Below are 20,911 nucleotides of genomic sequence, written 5' to 3'. Positions count from 1 at the left end.
GGGTTGGGGCAATAAATGTCCTTTTTGGGCCAAAGCACCAAGGCATTGTAGCCACACTAGCATCATTAAACCACAATTACAGTCGCCTGCCTATAAGGTACGTTTTAAGGTTTATTGTGGCGTTTGGAGGTGGCAGGTCGCCTTTACATGTGTGGTACTTTTAGATGTTAGAAACACTGGAGCTCTGAAGGAACTTGGTATGCCATGCAAAGAAATAAAAAAAAAAAAAAAAGATGCTAAACACTGCTGTATCAAAACATTTATTTATTCATAAAATAGGAAAGTATGAGCGGAGGTAAACCCTTTAGGATCTTCCAAAAGAATCCGCCACCTAGTAGTTTAAAAAACAAGAAAAGAACAGCATATTATATATTTTGTTTATAAGTCTACTTATAAATTCAGAATCATTAGACCTTTATAAAATAAATCATCTTCCTTCCGTCACACTTAAAAGTCTGCCTGTCTGCATTCACCACAAGGGGAGGGTAAACTTTTTCTAGATTTAGACTGTTTTAACTAGTGCCAATAATAGATCTATCTTCTGAAAGCTCCTTCTAGTGGTGGGAGACGGCAGACTGAATATTTTATTATTATTCTATGTCCGTGTAGAGCAATTTTATACTGATATATTATAAATTCAATACCCTATTCAAAAATACATACATGTGACAATTTTATATTTTGTGAAATTATACAATGTCAGGAAACTCAATTTCTGTCAAAACTCTCCTTGTGGTCAGTGTATCAGACATGTCTACATTGGCTGAATACACACCACAGCTGAGAGACTTGTAATGATGTATTTCGATAAATGAGAATATTCAGAATACCTGTTGTTCCCTTTCATTCCACACAAGAATGGGTACAGAGTGTCGTGTTCCTTTGGCATCCCATGCATTTAACACAAAGCTGACAGATCCATCATGGAGGGTGAGTTGTCTTTTCACTGTAACTTTACCATCAGGAAATACTTGAAATCGGGTATCATCAGATGAGTAGAGTGCACGGTTATTAGCAGAGCAGGATGTAAAACTTACTAAAACAGAATAACAAAAAAAAAATTAAAAAAAGATTCACAGATTTACAAGAACTTTTTGGAATGTACTATTATGCTTATAAAAAGTCTATTTGGCACTGTGTATTTAGAAGTGTATTTAGAATTGTGATTATTTGCAGTATTTAAAATGTTATAGTAGAATGTATCATTATCCTGTAGACTGCAATGTTCAGTCTTTATCCATGAATTATATATATTATTATACAGCACTAAATTTGAGCTACTACAAATATAATCATTAAACATATAGTCATTAAATAATTAGTCAGTGCTACCGTGTTTCCCCAAAAATAAGCCAGTGTCTTATATTAATTTTTCAGATTTATTTAATATATTAATATATTGTAGTCATGTCGTCACGGGTGCTCCAGCCGGTGCCACTCCCTTCTTTGTTGTTTATGGTCGATATCCACGCCCACCTCTTCCTTTCTCCAAGCCTTATGATGTTCCTGCCGTGGAAGAGTTGGTACAAGATCTCAAGTCCAGCTGGGAGCAAACTCATCAGTCTACTTCGGGTGTCCGCTTCCCCCAGTCTTCTCTCCGGGTGATAAAGTGTGGCTGTCCGCCAGATATGTTCAGCTTAAGATACCCAGCTACAAACTTAGTCCTCGTTTCCTGGGTCCATTCGAGTTGCTGTAGCGCATTAATCCCAAGGCTTACAAGCTTCGTCTTCCTCTCACCATGCGCATCCCGTCCTCCTTGTCCTAAGGCTGATTCCACCACTGTCTTTAAAGTAAAAGAGGTCCTGGACATGAAGTCGGTTAGAGGGAAGCAGTTCTTTGTCATCGACTGGGAGGAGTTAGGGCCAGAGGAGAGATCTTGGGAGCCTAGAGACCACATTCTGGACCGCAGTGTTCTTCAAAGGTTCCTTCTGGCCAAGAAGAGGGGAGGCCGAAGGGAGTACTGTCACAGGTGCTCCTGCGACCCCGTGTAGCGGCAACCCCAGCGCGGTAGCTACCACGATTCTTACCTGTCCACGCTCCAGTGACGGCTGGTGTGTCGGCTCTGTGAGGATAATTGCGTTCTAATTGTGTTCTTTGATGAACACTGCAGTCCAGAATGTTATCTTCAGGCCCTCAAGATTGCTGCCTTGATATATTGCCTTCCTCTTCCTGTGACCCCTGCCGGATCTTTGTGCCTTGTTATAGTGAGACTATTCTGATCTATACATTGTGACCTTTGCTTAGTTTCCTGACCTCGATTCTCTGCCATCTGCCTTGATCTTCTGCTACGTCTTTGATTCCAATCCTGTGCCGCCTGTCCTGACCTCCTGTCTGACTATGACTCTGATTCTGCCTACCATTTCTGTATCTCGCCTTTGCCACTACCGCAAGCAAGCCATGCCTGTGGTGCGACCCGATAGTAACCCGCTGCATCAAGTCCTGGTGGTATCCCGCTACTTCGGGCTCTGGTGTCGGCTTACGTCATCGCTTGCAGTGGTTCCGTGGGTTCACCACCTCCGATCCTGACACATGTCATCACATACATCCGCATAACCATCTGATTTCCATCAAGAAAATCTCGTGACTCTATTTCTATGTACAACAATCTATGGTACATTTACCAATCCTGGTTTTATGAACAAAAAGCTAAATAGTTTAATTTTGTTTAAATACAGTCATGCTAACAATTTTACTAACATGCTTATAATTATAATTTCATGCTGAATTTCTTGTGACTCCATTTCTATTGAATCATTGGGGAGATTTATCAGAAGTGTCTGAGAGCAATAATGTTTAGTTACCCATGGAAACTAACCAGAGCTCAGTTTTAATTTTCCCTCGGCTGTTTTTAAAAGTAAAGCTGAGCTCTCATTGGTTTCCATGGGTAACTAGACCAAGTTTAACCTCAGACACTACTGATAAATCTCCCTCATTTGACCCCAATCTCTGATGTTTAGCACATTCTTTCAATTACCCCTTCTTGTCAGGTAGTTGCTTTTAGCGGATTACAGCAGAGACTGTCAGTGATTTTAGACCATTCATTTTTCATCCATGTCACAACTTCTTGCAGTATCTAAAAGATCTACTAATACTAATGTATGGCATAGAAGAGCTGTAGCTATGACTGCCGCTAGGCCTTATCTTCAGGGAGGTTCTATATTTTTAAGCCTGACTAAAAATTGCACTAGTTTTGATTTTCGTGAGCTGTTATTTTAGAGACAAGAGTATTAAACTGAAAAATACCACATCTTCATTATGGGACTAGGTAAATACTTCCCACCCTATACAAAAGAGCCACTCATACTTATACTGTAGCATATTTATCATTTTGTCTATTGCTAAGTGATATATCGGATGTAGCATAAGCCTGTCTCCATGTAGGTTGCAGTCATAGGAGAAGATACACAGAAGATAGGAGAAGCACACAGGAGGTGCTGCAGAATTGTGAGATCATGAGTAATACAAGCACTTACTGTAAATATGGTGACCCACAGCGTCTTTAATGGGAGGGAGTCTATTTCATTTTCTTATTTATGATTTGCAGATTTAGCAACACAAAAATTTGAGGTCCATGATCATCTCCTTCACTATCTTATAAAAAACATAACACTGTTCTCTTGCTTCCCTAGAGATCACTATTATACCCCCACAGTAGCCAATATTAAAACAGTGCCTCCCACAGTAGCCAATATGATAACAGTGCTCCCACAGAAGACAAGATAAAAATAGTGCCCCCACAGTAAGAAATATGGTTAGGTTGTCCCCACAGTAGTCAATATATGGTAATAGTGCTTTCACAGTTAGTAATGGTGTCCCTGGAGCAGATAGTCAAAGGGTATCCTCTGTAGCCAATAGCTAAAGGACCCATATGTAGCCAATAGTAACAGGGACCCCTACCATAACTAATAGTCACGGGGCCCCCATCATAGCCAAGATTTACAGGGGACCCACCATTCCCAAAATCCACAGCTAGAGACGAGTGGACCCGCCTGACCCAGACATATTGCCTTATCAGTAATAAACCAATACATTGACTCCCCTAGAAACTAGCCATGGCTATGATTGGCCAGGCGGTGTACGCTTATCTCTAGTAACAGTACTCCCACCATATTTGCCCCAGGAGCTTTGGGAAAAATAGAAAAAAACATGTACTTATCTCTGCTGACTACTTTGAGGCCACTCTTTCTGGGTCAAAGTGCAAAGTGCTCAGGGAAAATCTCCCTGTTCCCTCATACTCTACATCAATGGCATCTGCTTCTTAGAGACTTAGATGCCATTTACTTTCTCAGCTCCATGAATAGTAGTCTCGAGTGTCTGGTTCTAGCTGCATCGAGTGCTATTATTATTACTGGCAGTTTTGGGGTTTTCACAAAGTACATGCACTAAATATGATGGTTTCCCACTGTAAAGATCACACCTTAGTGGATGACATTGTTACTTTACAATTAACCCAACACATTAGTGCTCTTGCTAGGCTTCTGCCATTTTATTTTACTCATTTTACATTCATTGTCCTGGTGGAGCAACCCCAAGAAAGACGTGTTAAAAAATCAATTTATTGACCCTTTTTAATACTTCTTGCAATGCTTGTAATGTAAAGTAGCTTGGGGCACAGCAGACAATCAAGCCTCAACGTTTATGGAGATGTTCTCTATTTAGCTCTGGAAAACTCTGGAATGTGAGCCTGAATTCCTTCTGAGGTTTCTAAGGAATTTATTACTAAGATGTCCAGATGTTGAATACATGAAAGGACTTTGCCATCTTGCAAAATAATGTCACTAGCAGATAGCAGATTATAATCCTAAATAGGCACCCCAACCAACCACTGTGCAGTAAACATGTAAATATATTACTTGTGAGGAGTTAAGGTCTTTAGGAAAAGTTGCAACTTATTGAAACAAAAGTCACATAAACAGCTCTCGGTATTTCCTTCTTCAGGTAGGGAGCAGGTGCTGATTTGTGCCAAAATTTGAGACTTTTGTGGCTAAAAAGCACGTGCCATGAAAATAAAAAATAAAAAGCAAGCCAAAAAAATAGATACACGTGCCCCGGTATATCTTTTGAACAAAATTTTAAAGGAATGGAGTTAAAATAATGAACACCTTTTCCCGTTGCTGCAATCCACATGCTTTGTAGATGAGCAGAGTTCACCCCAATATGAGAACCTATTGACCACAATGTAGGAAAGTGCTGCTAACTCATACCATAAAATGTAAAATACAAGTATGCAAAATATGATTCATTTTTCACAGTAAAATGAAGCTGTATTTCCAATTCTTTACCTTTGCCAATGACTCTGCGTCTCTCCAGGACTTTGCGGGTCACAGTAAAAGCATAACGCTGTTCACTGAAGCCTGGCTTGCATTGTTCTGGCTCTTCTGAGACCACAAGGGACACCTATAAAATAAATCCTGTCTAATACCAGTATATATAAAACTGCATCCCAATTATCATAACGTCAGGTAAATATCTACTGTATGTATACAGGAATTGTCTTGTTGTTACCTTCACTAGGAGTATAAGAAGTGCCAGATGAGTGACTTTCATTGTTCCAGAGATTTCTGAGTGTTGCTTTACTCCTGCGTTTGGATGGAAGTGAAAGTCCAGTCCATCCCTCCTCCTCATCACGCAGGGTGTGGTAGCCATCCCCTCTAGCAATATAAGCATTTACAGATGTGCAGAAAAGCTGAGCCAGCGTTTTTTCTTTTCAGAGCTGATTTTAGTGGCTTATGTAGATCCCAATATAGATGCCAGAAACCTTTGGCAGGTTAAGTGTTCAAAAGAAGTAAATTCCAATCACCACAAAACAAAAAGTATTGCAACTTTCTGATATACTTTAGCGAATCCACAGTTTCGTTCCACTTTCCCTCTCAGGAACTTCTCTAGTGTAGTTTCACATAAGCGATACTTGGATGAGAATAGATCACTGTTCAGACAGTCCAGCTGCGTTTTCTTCTATCTTGTAACGACTCAACTAATTATAGGGCTACTGCAGAGAAGATTCAAGCAGCAATAGTGCAGTATGTTCAAAACAGATTAAAATGTATTTAGATAAAACATACTCACAAAGCAAGAATAAAAATGCGCATATAAAATCCACCATGCGGACGCCAGTCTCGCTAGTTCGCCCGACCCAGGGTTTCGCTACTACGGCTCCGTCAGCAACACCCCGGAAGAAGCCGGGTTAGGGAAACCCTGGGTCGGGCAAACTAGCGAGACTGGCGTCCGCATGGTGGATTTTATATGCGCATTTTTATTCTTGCTTTGTGAGTATGTTTTATCTAAATACATTTTAATCTGTTTTGAACATACTGCACTATTGCTGCTTGAATCTTCTCTGCAGTAGCCCTATAATTAGTTGAGTCGTTACAAGATAGAAGAAAACGCAGCTGGACTGTCTGAACAGTGATCTATTCTCATCCAAGTATCACTTATGTGAAACTACACTAGAGAAGTTCCTGAGAGGGAAAGTGGAATGAAACTGTGGATTCGCTAAAGAATATACAAAAGGACACAAAAGGAGCTCCGGTCAGACTTTTTTATTTTTACTGTTTGCTGGACGTGGGATCGGTCCGTGACTGTGAGATAGCTCCCAAAAGGGTTTAGTGTGCAACTCAGAATATTTTGATTTCTGACATACTTATGTGTCATTTGAAGATCTCTGTTTGCTCTCACCAAATAGGAACAGTTTATCCACTGCAATCTAAATAGCCTGGAGTTTAAGTGTATACATGTTATTTACCCTGATACAATGTATTTTTTTTATTGAGAATTCGAATTACATTACAAAACATGTAATATAAACAGATCCAAAGAGTACATCTTTTATCAACAATTTTCTATCACATTGGATACAAATTGGAATTTAATATTAAGTAGACCCCCCATCAGAAAATGGTACCTTGCCCTGCCTGCCAGCACATTCACTTGGGTGACCATGTACCTGTACCTCAATCACAGCAGGTACATAACATCAAGGGGACGTTTTCCTGCAGGTCTTCTTATGTGGTCTACCTTATTATGTGTCAACAGTGTCCAACCACAGGACTTTATGCTGGGGAAACATGCCGGAGACTCCATCAGCGCATGAACTTGCACCGATTTTATATTAAAACCGAAAGGAGAGATCTCCGAGTAACTGCACATTTCTCCAGAGAAGAGAAATGTTTTCTCCAAATAGGTATCGCCTGTTCTTCACTCTTCTTCAATACTAATCAAACAATCTTATTCCCAAGAACACCCCCTTCCCTCCTGGACCTGGACTGAAAAAGAAAAAAAAATATCTCATCAAAGAAGCCACATCTTCTGCCACGACATAATATCATTTAACTCTACCAAATTTTTCATAAATCTTAACTCTATCCACCATATTTGCCCATTCTACAACAATAGGGGCTTTAATATACCCATACTTTAATTATCATCAACCTAGGAATGAATAATCCTTTAAGAATGTAGTCCAGTCATACTACCTAAAAGAGCATTTTCCATTTTCAAACATATCTGTACCTTAGTCAATCTCATTAATTCCAGACAGGCCCCTTCTGGGAGAAGATCTATCTTAGGGCAGCTCCATAACAAATGTAACAAATTTGCGTCTTCCAGGTTGCATCTCCTAAACCTAAACAATCCTTCCCCATATATTCTATTAGGCAAAGAAGGATAACAATACAATCTAAATATTGTCAGAGTTATCCTGTATATACTATACTTTTTCGTAACATTCTTGTTTCAAAATTTGTCATACTTTGATTGTATTTCATTAGTCAATTACTGTCACACATTTCCTATTTTTATATTAGTTTAAAATATTGTTTTTTAATTTTTATTTACAGATTTCAAGCGTCTGGTGAAAAGTATTCCACCTTCCACCTTCATTTTCTTTTGGGCAAAAGCATCATCTGCAAGATAATCAAAGACACTGCACATACAGAATTCCCTAATTGCCTTGCAGCCATTGATGGCAAACATGTCCGTGTTATCCAGCCACCACATTGTGGTTCTCAATTTCAATTCTTATTTTGGCTATTGCCGATGGCAGAGTAAGCCTTTGGTATCCTAAGTAGTCAGTGGTACATTTTGGGTACAGCCATTTGCTTGGCTCCAAATCATGTGGACGTTGTGGTCAAAGTTTGTTGTGCATGTTGTTGTGTATACAATGTAGTATCAGGATACATTGCCAAGTATTTAATTTCTGCTGAAGGATTTTTAGATTATTGTTGCTTTTCTTTTTAGTTTGGAATATTAAATTGAGAAATGTTTTAATTAAAGAAAAATGAAGATAATACTTATTGTAATTATTAATAACAATATAATTATTATTGAAGACAATAATTATTAATAATGATTGTATTTTTTTATGTAACCTTTTTATTTTTTTCATGAAAGGACTTAAAAACATGTTAGTCTTTTGTTGTGCTTAATTTTGGTTTTTTATTTTTCTCAGGCACCATTCAAAACACATTCTGATTCCAAATAAGGCCAATTTAAAGTCACTAAATTAAATAACAGCAAAAAAAATGGGACCACACTTAAAGGGGTATTCCCATCAGTGCATTCACATTTAATTGAATTCATTTGCCATATGTAAACATTTCTTCAATTGGATGTAATTAAAAAATGTTCCTGTGTGAAGATAATTTCTCATAAATGTAGCCAAGTTGTCCCTTAGAAACGAGATGGCTTCTTTGTAGACTACCACCTCACATTTTGGCAGCGGTGACCAGACATGCGCTATTGAGCCCGGCCTGACCACCTGGATTCAGCGATCATTATCACAGGACGGTTATGGGACATGCATCTCCCGGACATTTCATATACAAAAACTTTGTTACTTTGAGCAATCTCTCCAACAAAGGTGGTTGTATCTAAGGACACAGTTTTGTTTCTAAGGGACAACATTGCTACATTTATGAGAAATTATCTTCACACAGGTAAAAAATGTTTAACAACATCTAATTGAAAAAATGTATATATATGGCAAATTCAATTGAATGTGAATGCCCAGATGAGCAACACCATGAATATGAGGCTTTTAAAACAACCTTTAATACACTGACAAACTAATGCAGTACATTTACACATACACACACCCACATGCCAGATGTTTGTATGATAAAACAACCAATATATTTCCCCATTGACTTTAATCCGTGGCCATTGGTGGAATGTTTCTACACATACAGCACCGTACATGGTTAAAAGATTAAGCCAGTTGTGGCAGAATACGGGTGGGGGTGAGCAACTCCCTTGGCCCACAGTATGCCTGCAACAGTTACAGGCAGCCAAGCATGCATACACATTGTAGATCAAGTGAAGCCCCAAAAGTGTGGACTTTTAAACTTTTTGTTGAATGGCCCCACCAATGCTGATAAAGTGTTTTTTAAATAATGTATGGACATTTGAATATTATTGCAATACACAACGGGGGACATGTATAATAGTTTTTTCTTTCTTTTGGTACATTTTTTAGACATTTGGCAGCTCTTTTTTGTGCCTTATGTATGATCATGTCATTTTTACTTGTGATACATGTTCAGTTTTTCCTCTCCTGGCAGGTGCAAATTTTGACTTCTTTTTGAGACTTTTTGTTGCAAATGTCTCAAATCCACATGGACACAAGTCATGTGAGGTAGGTAATTTTTGAATTTGAGGCTGTGTCCTGCATTTTTAAGCACTTTACTCACACCCCAGGGGGATGACGACATATGAGGCTACGGTCACACATGATGTTAAGGGCGTTTGAATTTTGTTTTGGAATGCATTACAACAGCTGAGGAGGGGTGATTTGCCTAATTACATTACTGTTAACATTTATGTTTACAAAACGCATCGTTTGACAACATTTTAAATATGTGGAATCCACTAGCAGCTTAAAAATATGTGTGATTGAGACAACCTGTGGCTTGTCGTCATGAAGCATGCCTTCCATGAATTGTGGATGGTGCCATAGCTGCTCTTTCTGGTGATGACTCATTTTAAATTTCCCACTCGCATGGTTCCCAAATATTTGCCTCCTCCTCCTTGGAAGATTGATTTCCAGGGCTATCATCTTGGGCTTCATTGGATGGTGGTGATAAAGTTTGGCTTTGAGATATATTGCCCTGTGATCTGTTGGGATTTTGTTAAAAAATAAAGTATTAATTGAACAATCATTTTATGTCTTCAAGACAAATGCAATATTTTTTTTGAAGGTATTAAAATTTGCAAAACAGTGTGCTTTGCATAACCTGTACTCTATTATTTGTTAGAGGTTTACTAGCATTGCTTTTGTTTTAACCCCTTGACGTTCCGCTCCATAGTAATGCAGTATATGGTAGGAATGCTCAGACCATCTAAGGTTAATGTACCCTATAGGGTCTAAAAAAAAATAGTAAAAAAAAAAAAAGTAAAAAACCTAAAAGTTCAAATCACCCCACTTTCCTAAGAACTGATATAAAAACGTAATAAACAGTAAAAATCACACAATGTACACAATTGTTTAACTTTTGAAAATGTAGTAAAAAGCAATAAAACCTTTGGTATCACTGCAATTGTACCGAACAAAAGAATAAAGTAGAGATGTTATTTGGAGCGCACGGTGGAAGTCGGAAAAGCTGAGCCCACAAGAACGAGACACAAACGTGTTTTTTTTTTCAATTTTTCCACATTTGTAATTTTTTTCCAGCTTCCCAGTACATGGCATGGAATAATAAATAATGTCACGGAGAATTCAAATTTGTTACACACAAAATAAGCCCTCACACAGCTCTGTACACGGAAAAATGAAAAAGTTATGGATTTTTGACGGTGAAGAGCAAGAAATGAGCCAAAAAACCCTGCATCCTTAAGGGGTTAAAGACACATTTTTTTACATCATTTTAAATATGTGGAATCCACTAGCAGCTTAAAAATATATGTGGTGGTTCTGAAAAGGTAAATTTTAAACAAAAAAAAATCTCTTAACAAAATTTGTCAGTGTACTTCTAGAAAAAAGGTGTTTCACTTCGAGCCAATACCTCCTTGCACAATTGTCACTGAAACTTTCTACAAACCTCAATGCCAATATAGTCAAAGTTACCATAGTTCTGGTGTTGTTTACCCTGCCCTTTACTTAGCCAATATGCTTTTGAGGATACACTCTGTCCACCACACCATAGGCCAACTGCACATCTCAAAAAACCATTGGTGTAGCAAAATCGATGAGAGGCTGACTCAATACTCAATATGAAGGAGACCATGCCAAGTATGAATTGTACATTAGGACACTAACAGTGACTCAATCTGGCATCTAAATAGCAAAGTATTTTTATGTTTACATCATTTACATATGACAATGTCTTGTCCCCCAAAATAATGGACTTTGCATGATGTGAAAAAATGGTTTCAAAAGGTTACACTTTCAATTCTTTGAAAAATTAAAAGTACAACAGTGGGATTCTTCACAACACTTTGAGACTGTTTTTAGGCCAAAATGTTAAAGAATACCGCCTTGTTGACATTTCTCCACTTCTTAACTTCATCCCTACAAAGGCTGCTCAATGGACATGTCGGGATCCTTATAGGCTGATAGTAAGGTGCAGGATTGAGGAGGAGAGGATAATGCCATACTCTTACCCAAGCTGCAGCAGGCTTTGAAAACACCATAAGTATGCAAGAGTTTTTTTTCTTTTGTCAAAAATATTTCTTTTAAAAAATGTATGTTTGAATTCCAAACATAAGCAAATAATTTACCAGTGCAAAGCAATGGACTAAAAGCCAAAAGACTCACCACTCTTCAAAGTGCACATAGGTTTTTGCTTTTGTTGGAGAGGAACCACTTTTTTCCATTTGCGAATATAATTTTCCAAATCTTAGTACAAGACAGCTAGCGTATTTTTCCATCTATGTGACAAAAAAAAAAAACACACCATCAATTAAATGGCCATCATGTTGTTTAAAAAAGATTGTTAGCCAAAAATGATGGGGTTTGTTTATATGTGAATTCTTACCTCAAGCCCGTCTTGCGAGATGACATCAGTAACGCAAATGCAAATGTGGAGTCCCTATGGGTGGAGATAAGAGGAGGGAAAAAGAATAATAAAATATTACTAGGGGTTTGTTATAAGGCTCCAAATATAATGGAGGTAGCAGAGGAAATGCTGATAAGTGAAATGTATGCGGCTTCAAAGCATGGTGAAGTACTTATCATGGGGGACTTCAATTACCCAGATATTGACTGGGGGGCAGAAACATGCAGGTCCTTCAAAGGCAGCAGGTTCTTGTCAACAACAAAAGACAATTACCTGTCGCAAATAGTCCTGGAGCCAACAAGAGGGGGTACTGCTGGATCTTATCCTTACCAACAGACCTGATAGGGTATCAAAACTACAGGTTGGGGGGAACCTGGGGAATAGTGATCATAATATCATTGATTTTGTATTATGCTTTACTAAGAACGTTAGGGAAGGGGCAACCAACACTCTAAACTTCAGGAGGGCAAATTTTCAGCAACTAAGGGAAGACCTTAAAGGCATAGACTGGGATAATGTTCTCAAAGACAAAAGCACCCCCCAAAATGGGACTTTTTCTCATATATTCTGAAAAAGTCCTGTGAGAAACACATACCTTATGGGAAAAAGCATAAGAGGAACAAGAAAAAGCCAATGTGGCTAACTAGTCTTGTAAGGAAAGCAATAAGCGAGAAAGATAAAGCTAAAACGTGAAGTTAGCGATGAGGCACTACAGGATTATAGAGAGAAAAATAAATCCTGTAAAAAGCAGATAAAGGCTGCAAAAATAGAGACTGAGAGAAAAATTGCCAGGGAGAGCAAAAATAATCCCAAATTATTTTTTCAAGTATATAAATGATAAGAAACTAAAAACAGAGAGTGTGGGTCCCCTTAGAAATAACATGGGGGTCATGGTGGAAGGAGATGAGGAAAGGGCCAATCTACTGAATGTCGCCTTCTCAACTGTCTTTACCCAGGAAAATCCCCTGGTGGAAGACACAATGAGGAATAATGTAAATTCTTTTTGGAATGTCAACAGTTTAACCCAGGAAGAGGTACGGCGCTGCCTCGCAACCACTAAGATAGATAAATCACCGGGGCCAGATGGCATACACCCCCGGGTTCTGCATGAACTATGTAACGTGATAGACAGACCGTTATTTTTAATATTTGAATATTCACTGAGGACTGGTTATGTTCCACAGGACTGGCACATAGCAAATGTGGTCCCAATATACAAAAAAGGATCATATAGCGATCCTATTTGAGGGGTTTGTTAGAGATGCTGTCCTCGAGTATCTCAGTAATCTGATTGGTTTCTACGAGGAGGTAAGTTCAAGACTGGATCTGGGGGACGCTGTGGATGTTGTATATCTGGACTTTTCAAAGGCATTTGACACCGTGCCACATAAAAGGTTGGTATATAAAATGAGACTGCTGGGAATAGGAGAAAATCTGTGTATTTGGGTAATTGGCTTAGTGATAGAAAACAGAGGGTCGTCATTAATGGCACATTCTCAGATTGGGTTAACGTTGCCAGTAGAGTGCCACAGGGGTCAGTATTGGGGCCACTTCTTTTTAATATTTTTATGAATGACCTTGTAGTGGGTTTACACAGTCAAGTTTCAATATTTGCAGATGATACTAAGCTGTGTAAAGTAATAAATACTGAGGTTGATAGTTTAGCATTACAGAGGGATTTGTGGAAGCTTGAGGAGTGGGCAGAGAAATGGTTGATGAGGTTTAATGTAGATAAATGTAAAGTTATGCACTTGGGCCATGGAAACAAAAAGTATAATTATGTTCTAAACGATCAATTACTTGGTAAAACTGGAGCTGAAAAGGACTTGGGGGTATTGGTGGATGGTAAACTTAATTTTAGTGACCAGAGCCAGGCGGCTGCTGCTAAAGCAAATAAAATTATGGGATGTATCAAGAGAGGAATAGATTCTCATGATAAAGACATAGTTTTGCCCTTATACAAATCCCTGGTCAGACCACACATGGAATATTGTGTACACTTTTGGGCACCAGTGTATAAAAAGGATATAGTAGAGCTGGAACGGGTGCAGAGGAGAGCAACCAGGATTATTAGGGGAATGGTGGGATAAGAATACAATGACAGATTACAAAATTTGGGATTATTCAGTTTAGAAAAAAGACGAATGAGGGGAGACCTCATTACAATGTACAAATACCTGCACGGACAGTACAAGGATCTCTCCAAAGATCTTTTTATACGTAGGCCTGTGACCAGGACAAGGGGGCATCCTCTACGCCTACAGGAGAGGCGATTCTACCATAGCCATAGACAAAGGTTCTTTACTGTAAGAGCAGTGAGACTATGCCGCAGGAGGTTGTTATGGCAGACTCTATGAACTTGATGGACTTGAACAAGGTTGAACTTGATGGACTTGCGTCTTTTTCCAGCCTTATATACTATGATACTATGATACTATGATTAGCCGTGCAATAACAGAACTCTCCTTGGTTCATAAGAAATTGAGAAATAACGCCATAACATAGGTATAGGAAGGCCTGAAATAAAAACTTTATTCAGGAACTTGTGTGTGTTTTTTCGTGTTACATATAACTTTATGGACATGTTCTGGGTCCCAGTGTTAATATGTAACCACATTAGGTGAAGAGGATCAAATGTTCATTGTTTCACTCAAATTTCGTAAAAAAGTGATTGCAAGATATAAGGCAAGTGAGCAAGTGTATTCTCAGATTGTTCTGGATAGGAGAGGGTTAAAAACATAAACAGTAGTTGATATTATCAAAATTTTGTCAATTTGTCAATATTTCTATTATCCGTGAGGTGCAGCAGCTCCTGTGTGCAGTATCCTCCAAATTCTCCCTGCAGCCTGATGGCTAAAAATTTGGAAGGGGTTGCACAATTCAGAAGTCTATGGGGCAGATTTATTTACCCGGTCCATTCGCGATCCAGCGGTGCGTTCTTTGCAGTGGATTCGGGTCTGGCCGGGATTCACTAAGGTAGTTCCTCCGACGTCCACCAGGTGGCACTGCTGCGCTGAAGTTCCCCGAGGCCTGCCAAAATGCACTCAAGTTCACCGGCCTATTCCTAGTGAAGGTAAGTGCAAGTTTCGCGTCACTTTTTTTTTAAAATGCGGCATTTTCTCCGAATCCGTCTGGTTTTCGTTCGGCCACGCCCCCCGATTTCCGTTGTGTGCATGCCAGCGCCAATGCGCCACAATCCGATCGCGTGCGCCAAAATCCGAGGGGAATTCAGGGGAAATCGGCACAAATCGGAAATATTCGGGTAACACGTCGGGAAAACGAGAATCGGGCCCTAAGTAAATGACCCCCTATATCTCTGGCTCTGTGGCACCTAGATACTCAATTATTTTTTCCTATGAAAGAAGAGAATCTTTTCTTTCATATGAATTTAAATTTGTGTTTCTGCGTTTCAGAAAAACTGAGATATTAACTGTTAAAATGTCATCGGGATTGATTTTAATATATACAAATCGCACCGAAATTCTTACTTTAAACATAAATATCTTTGGTTCCCTGACACCTAGAAACACAATTTTAGATTAATTTGAAAGAGATTCTTGTGTGTTTCTAGGTGCTACAGAGCCAATGTTATAGCCCTCTGAAGTGAGGATGTATTATATGTATAGTCAAGGAGGTATGTGATAGGTCCTCACTTCAGAGGGCTATAACACGATTGGCAAGGAAAGGGTTAAAAAAGGGTTAAAAACTCACTAAAGATAATCTTTTGGAGGCATCCAGCGACATGCGCAGAGGGGATGACATTTTTCAGCACCAGAGAAGTGAACAGTGTTTGTAATGCATACACAAACACATGGAAATTGCGAGTTAATCTCTATGAGGAAAAGTGATGCAAAAAGAAGCCAAGCATTTCCTTCGCCACCACACCCTGCTTTACAGCAGAATGCAAAAGGTCGTACGCAGAGTAGAACACAAGTAAAAGCGCAACACATATCAATTAAAGTTTCAAGAGCATTGCAAAAATGCAACACAATACACAAAACAGGCACCACAAACACGTGCTTTTCAATGTAACAGGAACTGGAGCTTCTTTTGAAAAACCCATTTAAAAATGCAACGCATCGTATGAAAGCGCCTTCAGCCTTCTGTGCTTGAAAACCACACCCAGAGTTTCCTGTGATTGACAGCCTGCTTTGTGATCTTTCCTTGGGAAAGCTGGGTGTGTGTTTGAACTCATTTTGTCTGCAGCTGTGCTTAGAGTGATGGACGGCTGAACCAGTCAGTGCTGGTGTCCATTGCTCCTCTTATATTCTGCCCTGCTGGTCATTCAGTCTTATCTTGCTAGTGTTATTGTCTTGTTTGCTATTTTGTATATTTGACTTCTGCTTGGCTTACTGACCATTCTATTTACTATCCGATTTTGTAACTTTGCCGCCATCTTGGTTCTGTCCAAGTCTGCTTGTCTGTCTGTATCTGTTGTTTGTCAGTCTGTGTTTCTCCTGGTGTGATCCCCGCTTTCCCTGTCTCAAACTTGTGCTTGTTTTCTGTGTACCAGTGTGAACACTGTTCTATATCTTCATTCCAGTACTTGTCCGCTAGACCATGCAGTAGCTGTCAGATGAAGAAAGTCTTCCTGACACCTTGTAGTGTCTCTCAGGGTACTGATAGCGGGTTCACCCTTGTCAGGGCGGTTTATCTGCTGTAGGCAGGGCCTTAGCCTGTAGGAATTGTGCAGGGTGAGTTCACCACCACTTAGCCAGTCTGACAGCTAACGCCAAGTCTGGTTGTGGTTGCGCTGTTGCTGGACAGGTTCATCACAATTAAATTAAACTGTATTATTCTATAACTAATACAAAATGACACTTTACTTATATTTTCATCCCAAAAGTGCTCTTTATAATTCCTATGTCATATTCTCATTTTCCCTTATTACCATGAAATAAATCCTTATACACAATTTTACTAGACATTTTATAAATAATTTTTTCATAACCTCTGTGTTAAGGATAAATTCAATAACTTAATGTGTATAAACATTGAAGTAGCTCTTATGCTGAATGCATGACAGATTTGCAGATATCTATAATTCAGTGCTGCTTAATTGAACTTACTTAATATTATACTTAAAACCTATCACCTCTTTTGATAACAATTTACCACTTTCAAATAAGTGACATACCTTACGAACACCTAATTTTATCTAAAAATGTTTATCTTCAAAACAGTAAAATTCTTTGAAGTGGGGATGATCACAGACAGCGGTAGAACTTATAGAACCTTTAATGCCCGAAAGATCTTTGACTTTACCCCCATACTTTAACAATGTGTCCACAAATAGGCCACTTCTTTACATAAGATTTACAATTTGATTGGTACCCAACTGGGTCAATTTCATAAAAATGGTAGAATGCTGAGATGCTATTGAACCTGAGGTGCTATAAAATACAAAAAAAATTTCGAAATGAAAATCCTCCTCTATCCACCGTTAGACAGAAAAAGACTTGTTTAATTTTAATTCCCACTTGCTTCCTTCCGCAGATTAATGAATTTAAAACAGAATCTGCAGCCTTGAAAAATTTCCCATCAATCCACACTGGACACACAGTAATTACATACAAAATCGGAGGTAGCCACAACATCGTAATCAATGCAATTCTGTTTACCATAGAAATTGTCCCTAGTCTGGATTTTAATCTTTGCACATACTTTACTCAAAAGGTGGGCCAAGTTCAATTCAGGAAATCTCTTAACCTCCTCACCCACTCTTATGCCCAAATATTCAAAATCTCCTTGCGTATTCAAAATCTTCAAATTTCCCAAATGGGAACATTTTATATCATTGATTGTCAAGGCAACTCTAATCACCTCAGGTATAAAATAATTGTAGTCTGTCAACCATAGAAGAATATCATCAGCATACTATAGTAGCTTGACCCCTACTCCCCCACATCCAAAACCCCTTATATTCTGGTTTTCCCTCATCCTTATAGCTAATGGCTTAACAAAGATGGCAAAAAGGAGGGGGGCAGCCCAGTCTAGTACCCAGAGGAAGGGTAAACCCTTCTGAATACTCCAGATTAATTTTAATACAAGCGGTGGGAGCAAATTATATTAACTTTACCCATGAAATAAAAGATGATCCAAAACCAAAGGCTTCCAAAATCTTCCATAAGAATTCCCACCTCTCCCTGTGGAAGGCCTTAGCAGCAATCAATTACGGGATGGAGCAAAAAGGCTAGCAAAAAGCCTGTGAAGATTCAAATGTATATTTCGCCTAGGTACAAACCCTGTCTAATCTGGATGAATTAGAAATAGAAATAGGAATAGAAGCCACTGTACCCAATTTTAAGGCCAATACCTAGGCCAATAATTTAATATATGTATTTAAAAGCGAGATAGGCCTCAATGATTCAACTTCCAAGGGAAGCTCCAAACCCTGTAGAAAGTTATCTAGTTCCAGTAAATTCTAAATACTACTTAAGTGTAAAGTACCCTCTTGATAATTAATAATATCGAAAGCATTCTACCTGCTCTACCCTGTTGGAAAAATGTTTTCTGACCCGCAAAAAAAATGGCATTCTGAACCTTAATTGTGAAAGGAGAACACAAAATACATTTATTAACCTTTCACCATGTGATCAGATAACTGTCTACAATTACTGTGAAATTACTCTGCTTTAAAGATGGTGTCTGAGTCTGAGTCTTGTTCATTTTGGATCTTCCTATCATTGAGGTGACTCCTGGACGGAAGGTCCTCTCTGGTGACCGGCACAAATCCTTTTCCCTATAGAAAGGTAATAACATGGCTATAGCATTGTGGCTTTCTAAGATAAAGGTCATGCATGAAAAATATTGAAAAACTTTGGTTTTAATAGATAAATTGTTGAGGCCGGGTAAACAATGGTGCAATATCCACTACTCCCACTCACCAGCCAGGATCTGTCATGCCCTGTGCATAGTTTTTAATATCTTTCCTTTTCCTCTTTTTTTCTTTTTTGTGTACCCACGTACACTTTTCTCAATACAAGAGAAGGGCATTATCAAAAATGTAAACCAGTACAATGAATTGATATGGTGTATTTTATCTGAAGTTTGAATAAAAATTGGATTTTTAGCACTCTATAGCCATCTAGTGATGTTTCTTAGTAGGTGCAGTCGGGAGGACAAAATATGGTATAGAGTCCTTCTATATTGATGGACATATATGTGTCTGTGAGAGGATGCTCTGTTGGTGAAATTAAGTGTAAAGTACCCTCTTGATAATTAATAATATCTGAAAGCATTCTACCTGCTCTACCCAGTTGGAAAAATGTTTTCTGACCCGCAAAAAAAATGGCATTCTGAACCTTAATTGTCAAATATTTACAATAATTTTCTGTGAATGACTAAAGGACTAGGTGAAGGTGTGAATGGAGAACACAAAATACATTTATTAACCTTTCACCATGTGATCAGATAACTGTCTACAGTTACTGTGAAATCACTCTGCTTTAAAGATGGTGTCTGAGTCTGAAGACTACTCCCAAAGATGGGGTCTGTGTCTGAGACTGCAACCAAAGATGACGCCGGCATGTTCCTACCCTGAAGTCTTGGTCATTTTGGATCTTCCTATCAAGAAGAGACACAGAACAAAGCTGGCAATGCATACTCTTGTTTCTATATGACTTTGTGTACTTCCTTGAATAAAGCAGAATTGACTGCTTTATAGGGAGTTATAACTGAATATTTTTTCTTTTGTCTGGTGTAATCCTCACACATGCACTTGGAATAAATCAATTTGGACAGGAGCAACAACTCATATAAAAAGGGGGTCTCCCCATAAGGAGATTGTCTAGCTAGTGGTTGTAGGGGACTCTATAATCAGCTAGACAGATAGAATAATTTGTCGCCAAGACTGCCTCAACCAAATGGTTTGCGGTCTCCCTGGTACCAGGGTTCGGCATGTGGTGAAAAGGGTGGATAAATTACTGGGAGGGGCTGGGGATGACCCAGCTGTAGTGGTCCATGTTGGTACCAATGACAGAATAGATGGTAGGTGGAGGAGCCTGAAGAATAGTTTTAAAGAATTAGTTTCAAAGCTTAAAGAGGACCTGTCACCCAAATTTTAGGCACTAGGAGCTGCTTACTAAAGTTACTAAAGTAAGCAGCTACTAGTGCTTGAACAAATGGCGCAGTGTTAGAGTGATAGCGTTACCGGAAACCTCCGCTATAAAACACTGCGGCAGGGTACAGTGTAATTGTCGGACAGCTCGCAAAGCTGTCCGACGTATTCATGAGGGGGTGGGGGCGTAGCTATGGGCGGTGACTGCCGTCTGGGGCTCGACAGTCACTGCAGGCCTATGGAGCGAGCGGGGCAGTCCGGGGAAGAGGCAGCGCCTCGGACCGCCCCCTCATGAATACATCGGACCACTTTGCGAGCGGTCAGATGATTACACTGTAATTGCAGTGTTTGATAGCGTTACCGGAGGTTTCCAGTAGCGCTATCATTCTAACACTGCGGCTTTTGTTCAAGCACTAGGAGCTGCTTACTTAAGTAAGCAGCTCATAGTGCCGAAAATGAGAGTGACAGGTCCTCTTTAAGGAAAGGATTTCCAAGGTAGTATTCTCCGGAATTCTACCTGTGCCATGTGCTACACAGAGCAGACAGCGGGAGCTCAGGGAGTTAAATGCATGGCTCAGATCCTGGTGTAGAGCAGAGGGATTTGGGTTCCTAGAGCACTGGCTCATTGGGGTACCAGCTGTTTTCCGTAGATAACTTGCACCTAAATGGAAGGGGGGCTGCTGTGCTGGGGGAGAAGATCCTAGCAGGGGTGGTGGAGTATTAAAACTAGGACCGGGGAGGAGGAAAAGGAAGACACAAAAGGGGTAGACAGGTCATAGAGGGGACAGGTTATGTTGGTGGGTGGTGAGGTTGGCGGTGTATGGGGGACTAAGGCAGTGGATAAGAAGATCCACAAGTTACA

General features: G+C 39.3%; 1 protein-coding gene across 1 annotated transcript; it reads right to left on the bottom strand.

Annotated features, from left to right (window-relative positions):
• Positions 1-244: 244 nt before the first annotated feature.
• LOC140068908 (cadherin-1-like) lies at positions 245-5,646 on the bottom strand. Its single transcript, XM_072114268.1, has 4 exons — positions 5,506-5,646; positions 5,283-5,397; positions 831-1,036; positions 245-331 (listed from the first exon to the last, which is right to left on the bottom strand). The coding sequence occupies exons 1-4, from the start codon at positions 5,644-5,646 to the stop codon at positions 305-307; spliced, it is 489 nt and encodes a 162-aa protein (XP_071970369.1). The 3' UTR covers positions 245-304.
• Positions 5,647-20,911: the final 15,265 nt, after the last annotated feature.

Source organism: Engystomops pustulosus, chromosome 7 (assembly GCF_040894005.1).
Source record: "Engystomops pustulosus chromosome 7, aEngPut4.maternal, whole genome shotgun sequence".
NCBI lineage: Eukaryota > Metazoa > Chordata > Amphibia > Anura > Leptodactylidae > Engystomops > Engystomops pustulosus.
This window is presented reverse-complemented; position numbering and strand designations above follow the sequence as displayed.

Bases quoted from the DNA above. Each gene is read 5' to 3' on its own strand.
- LOC140068908 (XM_072114268.1), bottom strand. From the start codon at position 5,646: ATGGCTACCACACCCTGCGTGATGAGGAGGAGGGATGGACTGGACTTT. The intron at 5,398-5,505 runs GTAACAACAAGA...TTTATTTTATAG, and splicing joins TTCTTATACTCCTAGTGAAG to GTGTCCCTTGTGGTCTCAGA. The intron at 332-830 runs GTATTCTGAATA...TTAAACTACTAG, and splicing joins GGAATGAAAGGGAACAACAG to GTGGCGGATTCTTTTGGAAG.